This window comes from Asterias amurensis, chromosome 22, assembly GCF_032118995.1.
Source record: "Asterias amurensis chromosome 22, ASM3211899v1".
NCBI lineage: Eukaryota > Metazoa > Echinodermata > Asteroidea > Forcipulatida > Asteriidae > Asterias > Asterias amurensis.
Window position 1 is genome coordinate 5779405 of NC_092669.1, and position 16228 is coordinate 5795632.

Consider the following 16228-nt stretch of genomic DNA (forward strand, 5'->3'; position numbering starts at 1 on the left):
ATAAAAAATGGAGGTCGGCAGGCCACTTTGCAAGACGCCATGACAAAAAAAGGACACATTGCATTACGGAATGGACGTTGGATGGACGACATCATAGAATTCGGGAGAAGACACACAAACATGAATGAACCAGCAACACTAATTAAAATGTATAATACAAACAATATGTGTTCTACCAAACAATTTCCAAATCTAGGTGACAGGATATTTACATGCTTAGCTATTGTCTAACATTATTGGGGTGCTGTATTCTTTCTCTATTTAAGTATATCAAAACAATGCTTTTATTACATTATATTTACATACATTTATTATTCCTTTGATGTTCATATCCATCTATTTTATTTATAGTACATTACTTTTAAACACACTGTGACATGAAAATATGTCAATCCTAACATAAGATGGGAGCATATTATCCTACCATCTCAAGTTTGGATTGACAGGCTTTCAAGTCACTGTGTCCTAGGACACTTTTGTTAATCCTGTACTCAATCTACCCTCATCTCTCATCTATTCCCCACATGTTGCGTGTTGTATCCGAACCTTGCTGTCAGTCATCTTCATTCAAGACCCTGGCCCAGTTTAATAGAGCTGCTAAGCACAAAAATTTGCTTAGCATGAAATTTCTTCCTTGATAAAAACAGGATAACCAACCAATAATGTGTTGCATATTGCTTATTACTGGTATTCAGCTGTTGTATGCTTATCCTGAAAATCACATGAAAATTTGGTTGGTAATCCGGTTTTTATCAAGGAAGAAATTTCATGCTTAACCATTTTTTTCTGCTTAGCAGCTCTATGAGATTTAGGCCCTGTACTGTATTAGTTGATTAGTCTGTGCGACTAAATGTGTGACTACATGTAGTTCTTTACAACATGGTGTTTTTTTGTTCTGTAGCTAAACCTTTGTTTTGCAAATTGTGTTACTGCACTTTGGACAATGGTCGAATAAATAAATAATAATACAAATAATAATAATTTCCAAAGCTCAGCTCTAAGGGCGTGACAATCCCGACCCCCGACTATCCCGACGATCAAAAAGGCCAAAGTTTCATACAAACCATCCAATACAAATATATAAATTAAATATTTACTCTCTTTTTTTCTTTCTTCTTTACATCGAAGGTACTTTTTAACATACCCAACAATTATCTGGAATATCTGTTGAGTCAGTAATTGATATGAGTTATGTAAACTCCGACCGGCATGGCAACACCTAGACTTTGTACAACGCGCACAAGTTAAAGGAACACGTTGCCTTGGATCGCTCGAGTTGGTCTTTGAAAAGCGTTTGTAACCGTTTATTATAAAATGCACATGGTTAAAAAGATGTTTTAAAAGTAGAATACAATGATCAACACAAATATGCCTCGAAATTGCGTGGTTTTCCTTTTACTTTGCGAACTAACACGGTCGGCCATTTATGGGAGTCAAAAATTTGACTGCCATAAATGGCGACCGTGTTAGTCGACGAGGTAAAAAGAAAACCACGCAATTTCGAGTGATACTTGTGTGGATCATTATATTTTACTTTTAAAATATCTTACTAATCATAATTATTATGCGTTTTATAACAAACGGTTGCAAACGCTTTTCAAAGACCAACTCGACCGATCCAAGACAACGTGTTCCTTTAAAGTAAACTATACCAGACTTTCAAATTTATTTTGAAAAATTCTAATTATAAGTATGGATAAACTGGTACATCAACGGCCATACACAAACTTACACATCACTGGTGCTACAATCACACTGAGACGTTGTGAAAGTGAAGATGTAGGTAGAAAAAAAAAAAAAAAAAAAACTCGGCTTTTAATTCATGTCTATGTTTTAATCTGACATTTTCGGAGCAGCGCGTATTGCACGCGGTGGTTCGTACGTCAGCAGACCTTTTAGACAGAAGTCACGTGACAGTATTGTCAAGTTACCGGAGTGGCGCGTTCGCATTGGACTTCTTGTCCCTGTTAAGTTAAAGGCACCTGGAAATAGGATTTTTTTTCTGTTAAACATAAGAGTATATGTTTATTAACAATAAAACAATTTTTTGAGTAATTGTTTGTCACGATTTATATGTTAAAACAATTAATTAAGTGACTGGGGGTTGACTCCGCCTACCCCTTTTGTGACGTAGGAAAAGGAAGACTTTGCCTCGATCAAACATAGACCCCCCTCGATGCGTAGATAAACACACGTGCAAAAGTACATGTAGTTCTAAGACGTGAGTTTGTACGCTGCGAAAAAGGTTTTTTTCTGACATTTTTCCGGCAATGCCGACCAGGTGTATTGCTGCTGGATGCAGCAAAACAACTAAAGATGGGGTCAGTCTTCATCTGTTTCCTGCAGATCCCAAGTATAGGCGGTTGTGGGCTGCAAAAGTCAGATTAACTAGAGCAAAGTGGTCCGGTCCGACGTCTTTTTCAGCGCTGCAGCGAACACTTTGAGCCGTCGTGCTTCGAATCCTGGATACACAACTCATTTGACATGACGAGAAGAGCCATTCTTAAACACGACGCCGTCCCAACAATTTTTCTAGCTAGTAGGAAGTCGAAGAAGGTATTTGAAAGACGTGACGAACTCAGAGGAGCATTTGCTAAACGTGAAAAAATTCGGGTAAGTTTGAACTTTGAGGGTATGTTTTTAGCTTTTGCCAAGTGACACGATTCTTTGTTGGAACCGCATGCGATTCACCGTGCGTGCAGGTCCTAGACGACTTCGGCTACAGCTACGTCTAGATCAGCGCGTCTACCAGTGTTGAAGAATAGCAGACGCGCGCGATCTAGCCGTAGCTGTAGCCGAAGTCGCCGTTTCGGACACGGCCTAAATTTGTTTTGATGTGCCATGTTCCCAGACGTAATGTACGGGGGCCCGACTACAAATTTTTCTCTCCAAATATCGCGCCTTGAAATACGTCACGAACAGCGCCCTCTCGGGTCGGGGCCTACTCGTAAATTCAATCAAAACTAAGATTTTTAAACCTTAGTTAATTTTTTATTCACATTCCTCTCATAAAAACACATATTTTAGTGACAAAAGCTTTAATTAAAAAAAATACCACTTCCAGGTGACTTTAATGATAAGTAACCGCGGCTCAATTTCGGCCTGTTAAGTTAACAGCGCCGTGGCTGTAACTTACCAACAGTTTGTTGTCTGCGAAGATTTTGATCTCCCTTATACTTGTCTTCTTTTTGTTCAGACCACGCAATGTGTCTGACCGTGATTCACACTGAGTTTTATATGCAAGTTGTGTACGTCATTGGGGGGCTAGACTCAGTTCCGGGCTTGATGACGAAGTTGCTTTCATATACGGGGTCGATGTGATTTTCATATGCAAGTGGGTTGGAGTAATGGTTATCATCGTAATGACTACTGGTGTTGGTGGTGTTGGAACTTCGCGATCGCGACCTTTATTAAGAAGAAACAAAATACATTAATCAATATTATTGTTTGTACTGTTTTCATGAAGTATGAAAACAAATGTTTGAATTGAATAAGCACTCTATACAGTAGCCCCCTATTTCACACGTTTTTTTCCATGAACTTTTCAACAGATGAACATAACAGATCTTAATAGATGACAGATCTTGTTAATAATCAATAAGTTAATTCATTCATAAAGTATTGTTTGTCATTTTTTTCATGAGATATGAAAATAAATACATTAAGTTTAAATTGAATATTGAAGCACTATCCGTGTATATATCATGTTAGGGTAAGCACTGTGAGAGTCAAATACTTTGGAGCTTACAAAATTCACCGCAAGATGTCGGCTACCTATTCTTCAGTGAGCAGTGCTCACCAAGTATGAATTACTTTCGGACTTTTTGGTATCATATTAAAGTTGAATCCATAGGCTGTCCAAACATCTAAACCTTAATTTCCCACACAATCATATTTTTTTTTATTTGGCAGCCATGTCAAAAGTGTAGAGGTTTTTTTTAGACACACTGGTACAGTTTCGTCCTAAATCAAACGTTTTTCTGCTTGAACTTCTGAGCAGAAATGAAAAATCTTGTTAAAGTTACTGTCAGAAGCAAACTCGGGTCTGCTTTTAATGGGTGAATTGCGAGTTGTGTTACAAGTGTTTGTTTGCTGTACTCAACTTTAATAATTATTTGGCGTCAACAATAAATGCACGCAGCAGCTTAACCTTTTTGTGCATGAGTGTACTTCATGCCTACTTATATGAAGAACACTGTTAGGAGTGATGGTTTTTTAAGCTTACTTAGTGCAAAAACAACATCTTCATTTGCACACTAACTAAAATGTCCACATATTATGTGTACATCGGGTGCTTATGGGAACACGTTGACTTGGATCGGTCGAGTTGGTCGTTGAAAAGCGTTTGTAACCGTTTGTTATAAAATGCATATGGGTAGAAAGATGTTGTAAAAGTAGAATACAATGATCCACACAAACATGCCTCGAAATTGCACGGGTTTCCTTTTACCTCGTCGACTAACACGGTCGGCCATTTATGGGAGTCAAATTTTTGACTCCCAGAATGGACGACCGTGTTAGTTCGCAAAGTAAAAGGAAAACCACGCAATTTCGAGGCAAATTTGTGTGGAGCATTGTATTCTACTCGTAAAACATGTTTCCAACCATATTATGCATTTTATAACAAACGGTTACAAACGCTTTTTATAATATAGCAACTCGTCCGATCCAAGGCAACGTGTTCCTTTAAGGTACTAAGAGCCAAGATTGATCTTAACAGCAAATCAATTGGAGTTACTAAGTAAAGTATGATGTCACAATACACATCAATTTGATAATACTGAAAATACTGCTTTGTGAAATCAACCCCAGGTTAGGCCTACTCAATGTAAACACACCCAGTCAATAGAAATAGTGCATACTTCACTGGGCCCAAATTCATAGAGCTACTAAGCACACAAATTTGCTTAGCTTGAAAGTTCTTCCTTCGCTAAAAATAGAATAACCAACTAAATTTCCATTTGTTGCATATTGCTTGTTACTGGTATTCTGCTGTTGTTTGCTTATCCTGAAAATCTCTTGGAAATTTGATTGGTAATCCTGTTTTTATCAAGCAAGAAGTTTCATCCTAAGCAAATCTTTTATGCTTCGCAGATCTATGAATTTGGGCCCTGGTTTGTTTGTGCCAGAAACCATAAGGAACAATTTTAATTTACCTTTCCCGTAAATGCTGCCTGCCAAGCTAGCTATGTTCTTACAATTCCCAGTTTGTATTTTACACTATTAATTTGAAGCTTTTACGTACCTGCTTATACAAATGATGAAAACAACTATCAAGATGATGATGATGATGAACAACCCGGCACCTCCGCCGATAACGACAACCAAAGGAAATTCTAAAGAAACAATTTTAAAAGCAACAGCAGAAAGTTATAACTAGAATGCACAGAATCACTCTGGAGACTAGGTCTAACCAAACTAACGTTATTAATTGTTGGTTTTTACCCCTACACCGATGTGTGTTAGCACTGCATACTCAGTACTTTCCCAATCCTGTGGAAACAAATATGATAGGCATTGTTGTTTTCTTACAACAATTGGCCTAATTTGTCTATATCGTGACCCTATATAGACCGTATCGAGTATGACGTCACCATTCAAATACCTGCTCTACAACATGGGCACTTTTATAGCAACAAGGGGTTATTTATTCGACGGTCTATAGTCAGTTAAAATTCTGATAAGAGTTGGGTCGTCTGTGAACAAGACAACAATGCGCTACAAATGGACCTAGTCTAGTGTGCACCTCGTCTGTTTGTACACCGTCTATAGCACAGTACTTCCGTTTAGTACGTCCTCGTTTTAAGTACTTTCTATTTACTTCGAGTGCAATAGCAAGGCTGCATAGACCGTCGGGCTTATACATGCATTGTATACAGAAACAGATTGAGAGAAATAACATCAGTTTGTATCTTGAATAAAAAAAAGGATTATTAAAGGAACACGTTGCCTTGGATCGGTCGAGTTGGTCTTTGAAAAGCGTTTGTAACCGTTTGTTGTAAAATGCATAATATGGTTAAAAAGATGTAAAAGTAGAATACAATGATTCACACAAACATGCCTCGAAATTGCATGGTTTTCCTTTTACCTCGTCGACTAACACGGTCGGCCATTTATGGGAGTCAAATTTTGGACTCCCATAAATGGCCGACCGTGTTAGTTCGCAAAGTGAAAGGAAAACCACGCAATTTCGAGGCAAATTTGTGTGGATCATTGTATTCTACTTTTACAACATCTTTCCACCCATATGATTTTATAACAAACGATTACAAACGCTTTTTATGGACCAACTCGTCCGATCCAAGGCAACGTGTTCCTTTAAAATGGATATATTTTCCCAAATAAAGTGAGAATGCTTGCTCCATAGCTTTGAGGACAGATAGACATACATGTAACTTACCTTCACCTTCACTTTCTGGATCTACAACACAGTGTGGTTGTTCTCCAGACCATGTCGAGTTCGAAAGACAAATCTGTTCGGCTGATGAGCTAAGCAGAAACCCGTTGGGGCAGCTAAACTTAACACGGTCGCCTGTTAAGTAATTATCCTTATCTGGTATGACGTCAATATCGCTTGAATCGTCCCGAGGACGTGTACATCCAGATTCTGCAGAGCGGGAAACATGATTATGAACTACAAGTTTCATGGTAAATGTGCCACCAGTGTGTCCGACCTAGTTCCTCCTATCAGAAAGTTTGAGCGTGTAACGAAACTTTCTGCTTTTTCGCACCCAATAAACACAGAGAGAACAGGGAGCCATTCCAACAGTTTTACAATGTTGAAAATGTCCGATGGAGGGGAACATGCACCAGGCAAAGAGTTCCAAAGAGATGCAGTACGTGGAATAACGCCGTTAAAAAATGTCCGTAAATTTACGGATTCCGTGAAGTGAATTTTCGCCTTGATTATAATGTCTTTCCGGCAAATATAAATTGTGCTAATTAACGTAATTACACTCAACCACATTTTGCCCAAACTTCTACACATAAAAAAGTACATATTACTTCTTTGTTATTTCAGCCAAAACCGTCCGTGTACACCCATACAAACCCAAGTTGAAGAACTTTATACTTTTCCGGTAATTTTGCAGTAGAACTACGGGGTTTTGGGTTTTGTTTTTGTTTTTTTCGTGCAGCAAAGTTACTGTAAAGATTATTTCATTCCGTAAAAATGAAGTCCTTTAAAGACACTGGACACTTTTGTAAGTGTCAAAGACCAGTCGTCTCACTTGGTGTATCTCAACATATGCATAAAATAACAAACCTGTGAAAATTTGAGCTCAATCGTTCGTCGAAGTTGCGAGATAATAAAAGACTAAAACACCCTTGTCACACGAAGTTGTGTGCTTTCAGATGCTTGATTTCGAGACCTCAAATTCTAAATCTGAGGTCTCGAAATCAAATTCGTGGAAAATTACTTCTTTTTCGACAAGTTCAGAAAACGTCACTTCAGAGGGAGCCGTTTCTCACAATGTTTTATACCATCAACCTCTCCCCATTACTCGTTACCAAGTAAGGTTTTATGCTAATAATTATTTTGAGTAATTACCAATAGTGTACACTGCCCTCAACTTGGGTCTGTACATTATGTACACGGTCAAGCGACTGATAGTTGCAGCCGTCTGCGTCAGGTAAATGACGATTGCATTTTTCCAACGACATCTGCGGAATCAGAACACCTGTTTTTGCCGTCACAAAATTTCCAACACTTGTCGACGAACGGGTCTGATAATTTCGGCCGTCTGCGGTCGCTAGCGGGTTCGTTAGCGACAATTGACGGCAACGCACGATGGTTGGCGGTGATTCGAAATTGTTATTCGCAGCTTAACGTAGTTACCGTTCCCCATAACGTGGTCATAGTGTGAGCCAGCCCAGTGAGAAATCTTGCACTAGGAGCCCGATCCCGTTCCCAACTATCCACTGCCTTCTCTTCATTGTTTATTGTAGTCTACCTCCATCTTTTGAAGGCAGTGATGGACACTATTGGTAATTACTCAAAATAATTTTTAGCATAAAACTTAATTGGTAACAAACAACGGAGAGCTGTTGATAGTATAAAACATTGTGGGAAACGGCTCCCTCTGAAGTAACGTAGTTTTCGAGAAAGAAGTAATTTTCCACGAATTTGATTTCGAGACCTCAGAATTAGATTTTGAGGTCCCGAATTCAAGCGTCTGCCAGCACATAACTTCGTGTGACAATGGTGTTGTTTTCTTCCATTATCTCGCAACTTCGATGACCAATTGAGTTCAAATGTTCACAGGTTTGTTGTTTTATGCATATGTTGAGATACGCCAAGTAAATAATAATAATAATGAACCATTTTTGTAGAGCGGATATCACAATCAGAGAAGTCTCTATGCGCTTTGAGATGAAAACAAAAGAGAAGTAAAAGTTAATACACTCAGAAAAAGAATGGTAAAAAAAAGTTATGTTAAATGTGTTAAGTAAAAAAATACTTAACATAAGTAAAAATTAATGAAAAATTTAAACAAAATGTTTGTGTAAATAAAAAACTACTCAAAAAGTTAGTAAAACTAATAGTTTACATAACTTAGCAACTTTAAACACATATTATGTAAATTTTACTGAACTGGTTGTAAAAGTTTACATGGTGTTTAGTAAACCACAATGTTTTACTCAAGTGTTGTGCAAAATACGCAGCGTGTGACTTGTCTGCTGGGGTCGCGCTCTGCAGTACCACAGTGTAACCACACACACATTCAAATGGATCTCATGAAGGAAAAACTTCTTGAGTGGAACTTCCCTCATTTAGTTGAGACGTTTGAAGGTAAGTACTATAACAGATTTCTGTATTGATGTTATTATCTGTAGTGATAGACTATACACGACTCGTTAGCACAGATAAAGGGACAGTTGAACGTCATATTTAGACTGACAAAACTTTTGAACAGTGACTTGAATATCACAAATACATACGTAGGTCTGATCAATGGTCCCCGTATTGTGCACACATGCATCGTTGGAGACCATTGTACACATGTACATCGCCACTGTGTTAAAGCACCACCACTGCATACAGCCACGGTGCATCAGGCCAATGATTGGGCCAACTTTTTGTTCAGAAGTACAATCAAATAACTTTTCAACATTTTGTCTTTACAAGATACTGACAAATGATACAATTGACTTAAAATGCAAATTCTGGGAGAGGGGAATCGTACAAACACATCTACCCTTTGTTTATTTTAACCTTTTAAAGGAATTATTCAAGAAATCTCACACCCCCCCCCCCCCACACACACACAAAAAGAAAGAAAGAAAAAGAACAAAAAGAAAAATCAGATAAAGATCAAGAAAAATCAAAGTTTTCAGGTAGTCTACTGTTATGTGGGATTGAATATTCAGCACCAAAATTATCTCTCCTCCTTGGATCCTATCACCTTATTCCAGAACTGCAAGTATCCATCCTTGAACACTTTGTTAATTTGTTTAATTTTAGGCCCCTATGTGTTTGTTTATTTATTTTATTTTATTTCAATTTTTATTTGTACTTTTTTAAATTTATGTGCATGTACATCATGTACAACTTGTATTGCGCATACATTGCAGTACTGGAACATTGTCTCTATTGATCTCAAAGTGTTGTAATATGATAATTAAACCACTATTGATATCAAATAATGATTTAATCTGACATTGTGTGTACCCCATCCTTAAGACAATCAGATTAAATCATTATTTTACAGCAAAATTGGTTTAATTGTACAACACTTTGAGTTCATTACACACAATATACACGTGTAATACAATTTGTACTGCACCCCCATTGAAATTTAACCTATTGTGTTTAATATTATTCCCCTTTATGCAGGAAAACACAAGTTTGGACCAGTATTTGAAAGACATCAACAGGGACACCAGATCGCAGCCATATATGCTGATACTAGGTGGGTCTGCACTGGCTCCACAGCAAGTGTTCGTAATTTTTGAGCACAGTATGCATTTGAACAGTCATCTCTTGTGAAAGCACTGGATGTGTGTTTCAAAACACACTTTGTCTTCGACTTGAGCTACCAGGAGAAGTGTTCTGGCGTTTGGGAGTTCATTGAGTTGGTTGTGTTTGAACTCAAAGGCAGTGTGAAAGCAGCACTATTCGAGAGTTCAGGGCTTACTGTTCATCTCATGATTCATCTGCACAAAATGTTTGCAAATACGTATCAAAATCATAAGAGATGTGATAGTTGTGATAGTTTGGATTTATGGACCAACCTTACAGTTTAAAGAGGATCTCAAAGGTCAAATTTAAATGTGTATTCAATACCCTTCCAGTTTTGTCAAATTTGTGAAAATGTCAAATTCAACGCCGTTTTAATTGCTTAGCGACAATTAGGCTAAACCAACAATTCCCCATACAAATTGTTCAAACCCAAAATTGAATTTGACCTTGGAGTTCTTCTTTAAGCTGTGTTAGCCTGGAAGTATTTATTCTGACCTTGCCAATTAATGTTGACCATTCCAGAAGCATTGTAGTTAAAGAAGTTTTTGCACGTATTGTTTGCAAATAAGTATCAAAATCATAAGAGATGTGATAGTTGTAACAATGTTGATTTATGGAACAACCTTACAGTAGCTGTTTTAGCCTGGAAGTATTTATTCCGAACTTGCCAATTAGGTACATTTTTTTTTTATTTTTTAAATTCACTGAAATTGTTGATTGATTATGAAACATACAGAACACCCCATTTTGCACATGTGATGTTTTGGATTGTTAATGTTGTTACCATTAAATTTTTATTAAAAAGTTGTTATCTTGAAATTCATGTTGTGGTCGCCAAGTCTCAGTATTTATGATGTGTCCATTTATTACAGCCCCAAACTCCATGAAAGAACACTTTGCTAGTATTCAACCCAAGCATTGTGTATATTATTACCAGTTTTAAAGGCAAACAGTTTACATTAAAAATCGGTAAATATTTTACTTCAAAATTAAGTAATTATTTTACATGAGTGGGTTTATACCCAGCAATTCAGTAAAGAAAACTACCTAATATTTATGTAAACTTTTACACAGCTATTAAGCAAGATATTACCCAACGCCTGTTGGGTAAAGTTTTACCTAATAGTTATGGTGTTCGCCCACTACATCTAAAACAGGTAATATTTTTACTACCCAATATTGATGTAAAGTTTTACACAACTATTTACATTGTAAAGCGGTAAAGTCTTTACTTCAAAATTAAGTAATATTTTACATGAGTGGGTTTACCCAACAATTCAGTAAAGAAAACTACCCAATATTTATGTAAACTTTTACACAGCTATTAAGCAAGATATTACCCAACGCCTGTTGGGTAAAGTTTTACCTAATAGTTATGGTGTTCGCCCACTACATCTAAAACAGGTAATATTTTACACAAGTTGTGTAATCTTTTCTCTGTGTGTAGAGATGTGAATGTAAATACAAAAGCAAAATTAAGTAAAGTGAGAAGACTGGTCTTCGACAATTACCTATAATTCCAGGGGCGCACCGCGGGGTCGACACAGGGAGACTAATCGAACGCACCCCAAATTTTTAAAGAACAAATCTGTATCAGCCCAAAGATTAGTCTTGGCCCAAGACTATGGTGCTTGATATTGGATAGTGTACGCGCAGTTGTAAATCGCTTGCCAGTATAGTCTAGATAACAAGCCGTCCAATAAACTAAATCATACCGTGGCGGGCGCGCTTTGGCCTATTACAACTGCGCGCAGTACACTATTCAGTATCAAGCACCATAGTCTTGGGCCAAGACTACCCAAAGATACGCGTTTGGAGTTTCATTTTACATGACAGTTATTACTTTTATAGTGACACAGATTATCTGTGTTACAATATATTTGTTTTTGTATTGTAGCAATACCTTCAGCATTGCACATAGTTGCTTCTCCCGACCATGTCAAATCCGATCTGCAAATCCGTTCGATAGATCCACTGACTCTGTATCCACTTGGGCATGAGATCTGCACTTGGTCACCCGGTAGGTAGACATCTTTTTCCGGTACAACAGTTACAATACCTCGTTGGTCACTGATAAGTATACAACCAGAATCTGAAAGAAACAAATAAAACAATTGATTTGGAAAGTGTCGTGGCTGAGCGGTTAAGAGCACCGAAGTCTGGTGTGTTTGATCAGTAGAGTTTTGGTTCGAGTCCAAGTCGTGACACATGTGTCCTTAAGCCAGACACTATTGATTCGTCCTTCGGATGGGACGTAAAATCGTTGGTCCTTGTTTTGTGTAACGCGCGTAAATGAACCACGAGCACTTATCGAACAGAGAAGGGGGTTCACCCTGGTGTTTTTTGGCAGCATATTGCACCACAGCACCTTGCAAACAAATTATTACATGAACATCATGCAGAACAAAAGGAGTATATATCATAATCCAAACGTAGTCCTACCTACCTTGCGGGAAAATACTGAATGTCAAAGGCAGTGTACACTGTTGGCAATTACTCAAAATAATGAATGGTATAAAACCTTACTTTGTAACGAGTAATGGGGAGAGTTTAATGGTATAAAACATTGTGAGAAACGGCTCCCTCTGAAGTGACGTAGTTTTCGAGAAAGAAGTAATTTCCACGAATTTGATTTCGAGACCTCAGAATTAGATTTTGAGGTCTCGAAATCAAGCATATGAAAGCACCCAACTTCGTGTAACAAGGGTGTTGTTTTTTTTTCTTTCATAGTTATCCCGCAATTTCGACGACCAATTGAGCTCAAATTGTCACAGGTTTGTTATTTTATGCATATGTTGAGATACACCAAGTGACAAGATTGGTCTTTGACAATTACCAATAGTGTCCAACATTTTTAAAGCGCATTGAGCGTCACTGGGTGACGGCAGTGCGCGCTGCTTAAGAAGCTAGCCACTAATATTATCATAGTACTAGTATATCATATTACTCGTATATTGTAGCAATACCTTCGGCAATGCACATAGTTGCTTCTCCCGACCATGTCAAATCCGATCTGCAAATCCGTTCGATAGATCCACTGACTCTGTATCCACTTGGGCATGAGATCTCCACTTGTTCCCCGGGTTGGTAGATATCTTTATCCGGTACAATAGTTACGCTATCTTTTTGGTCACTGGTAAACATACAGCCAGCATCTGAAGGATCTGTGACAAATAATAAAAACCATGCATTGATTGCGGAAGTGTCGTGGCCGAGCGGTTAAGAGCACCGATTTCACAATACTGTGTTTCTGATCGGCAGAGTGTGGGTTCGAGTCCAAGTTGTGACACTTATGTCCTCAAGCAAATCACTGAACTTTTGCTTCGTCCTTCGGATGGGACAGAAAACCGTCAGACCCGTGTGTTGTGTAACGCACGTAAAAGAACTCAACTGTTGTTTCGTACCATTGGGGGAGGTTTTTCTGTCTGCTCTTCCTGGCAGGCTTCTGAAGGATGTTTCCCAAGCCTACATCGGTATGGACTTTGAAGGGGGTAACCCTGTTTCAGCCCTACTGTATGTGGCAATGGCCACAAAAAGTGATTGTTGCCAACACCTTGAAGTGACTTTCAGGCCTTGTGTGTTTGGCGACTTGTGAAAAAAGGTAAAAATAATTATCAACGTTTACATACCTTGAGAACATATTGCAGATCCGGGAGGACACAAACATTGAAACCCGTTGATGATGTCCACACATGTCGCTCCAGTCTCACACGGGGAACTTTCACAATAGTCGGGTTCTAGTTATCACAAAATGAATCATTATTTTGAAAAAGTGAAAACCAATTTATAACAGCAATTTTATCTTAGATAGGCAGCATCGGGCTAAGTGTGTTTTGTCAAATCACTGCAAGTCACTGACAAGATTTCAGTTATATCACTGCAAGATTTCAGCTAAATCACTGCAAGATTTCAGTCAAATCACTGCAAGTCTTCTGTCAAATCGCTGCAAGATTACTGCCAAATCATTGCAAGATTACTGCCAAATCATTGCAAGATTTCAGTCAAATCACTGCAAGATTTCAGCTAAATCACTGCAATATGTCAGTCAAATCACTGCGAGATTTCAGTCAAATCACTGCAAGATTTCTGCCAAATATCGCAAGAGTTCGTTCAAATCACTACAATATATCTGCCAAATTATTGTAAGATTTTGTTCAAATCACTGCAAGATTGCAGTCAAATCGGTGCAGTCAAAAATAAAGTTAAACCTCTGCAAAATTTCAGTCAAATCACTGCAAAATCTCCGTTAAACGACTGCAAGATTTCAGTTAAATCACTACAAGATGTCTGTCAAATCGTTGCAAGATTTCCGCCAATTTGTTGCAAGATTTTTCTGCAAAAAAATGTCAGAGGTTTGTTATTTTACACATTATGCTATGAAACTCCAAGTGAAAATACTGGTCTTTGACAGTTTCCAAGTGTGTCAATTGTGCCCCTAAAGAGTTGAACCAATGTTAACGGTCATCAAAACTCCTCGATAATTATGGGCAACTAACCTAATTGAATGTGTAGTCCTGCAGCCCGTTCGAATACGAGTGGCCCAAAGACCTGCTCCCCTAGACCATTTATGTTCACCCTAAGAAGAGCTACATAGTTCCAATCAGTCCAATATATTTCATCTTTGTAAACAGCCAAATCAAAAGGATGGAAAGGGAGATTAAGCTCCGTCAAATTTTTGACGAACTGCCGATTTTCTCCAAGAAGGTCACTTCGTTCTATCTTGTCGAGGCTGGCGTCGCACCAATACAACATGTTATCTGTAAGATGGCAAAGAAGAAACGAGGAACATTACAAAAGTGGTAATAAAAATCGTGTCTGTGGATCACAGATTTACATAAAACTTACACGGTCTATAGTTGATGTTAGTAGAAAACATCCCTTGAAGTATTGCTGTCTGGAACGTCATATTTGAGGAGCAGCGCTTTTTGTTTTTAATCGGTGTCATCCAAAATATGGAATCGTTTTTTTCACTATTTTCTCGTGACCCAGATGGCCGATCTCAAACTTCACCAGGTTTGTGAGTTTATATACATGTTGGACTACAGTAAGTGCTCACACTGCCAGCAACTGTTTTGTGAGCAAAGAAAAAAAATGTAATGTTTATATAATGAGATATCAAAGACGGGGTAAAAATCCTTACTTTCGTGATCGACTAATATTCCGTTTGGCCAGCCCAACTCTCCTTCAATCAGGGTTATCCTATTTCCCCCGTCTAGATCTGCCCTCTCAATCTTAGGGTAATCCCCCCAGTCGGTCCAGTAGATGAACCTGATGAGGACAAAACAATATACTGGTAGTTATTCTAATTGGTGTAAAACTTATACTTAAAGGGCGCAGTGAACACTATTGATAATAACTCAAAATATTTTTTGGGCATATTATATAAAACCTTACTTGATTACGAGTAATGGGAAGAGGTTGAAAGTAAAAAAAACATTGTGAGAAATAGCTCCCTCTGAGGTGACTTTTCGAGAAAGAAGTAATTTTCCACGAACTTGATTTCGAGACCTCAGACTTAGAACTAGTGAAGGAACACTATTGGTAATTGGTAAAGACCTGTCTTCTTACTTGGTGTATCCCATCATAGCATAACATTACAAACCTGTGAAAATTTGGGCTCATCAATCGGTCTTTTATTATTTTAATGTGGAATTACCTCTTTCTAAAAAACAACGTTACTTCAGAGGGAGTTGTTTCCCACAATGTTTTTACTATCAACAGCTCTCCAATGCTCGTTACAAAGTCAGTTTTTAAGTTAATATTTGTTTTAATATAATAATAATAATAATAATAATAATAATAATAATAATAATAATAATAATAATAATAATAATAATACTATTTAAAATTTATATTGCGCCCCTTACATACAAAATTATCAGAGGCGCAGAACACATTTTGAGTAACTACCAAACGTGTACCTTCCCTTTAAAGGCGATAGCTCAGTGTAAAGTAAACCCTTACCCCGATAGATGGTGAACAACGATGGCTCTAGGGGATCCAATATTTTCAACGATAACTTCTTTGTTTTCTCCATCCATAGTGGCTCGCATAATGTGCATATAAACCATATCCGTCCAGTACATCATGCGAGAAGTCAGGTCCAAACTCAAACCATCCGGTACTGTAAGGGGGAGGAGATACAGATTATTGTCATAGAAAACAACAAAGTACCACAAAGGCGCGGTCACACAGGCCTTGACAACGAGAACGAAAACGAAAACGTTAAAAAAATGCACGCCCTCGTATTCCGAATGGAGCAATTCA

General features: G+C 37.9%; 1 protein-coding gene across 1 annotated transcript in view; it reads right to left on the minus strand.

The window, feature by feature from the left end:
- Positions 1–1616: 1616 nt before the first annotated feature.
- Positions 1617–16228, minus strand: part of LOC139954027 (low-density lipoprotein receptor-like) — a 33118-nt gene continuing 18506 nt past the window's right edge. Inside the window, exons 4-11 of the mRNA XM_071953672.1 lie at positions 15926–16085; positions 15102–15229; positions 14458–14718; positions 13591–13698; positions 12928–13125; positions 6401–6607; positions 5246–5336; positions 1617–3405 (exon numbers count right to left, since the gene is read on the minus strand). Coding sequence (XP_071809773.1) covers positions 3234–3405; positions 5246–5336; positions 6401–6607; positions 12928–13125; positions 13591–13698; positions 14458–14718; positions 15102–15229; positions 15926–16085 — 1325 coding nt within the window. The 3' untranslated portion in view covers positions 1617–3233. The remainder of the gene's footprint in view (positions 3406–5245; positions 5337–6400; positions 6608–12927; positions 13126–13590; positions 13699–14457; positions 14719–15101; positions 15230–15925; positions 16086–16228) is intronic.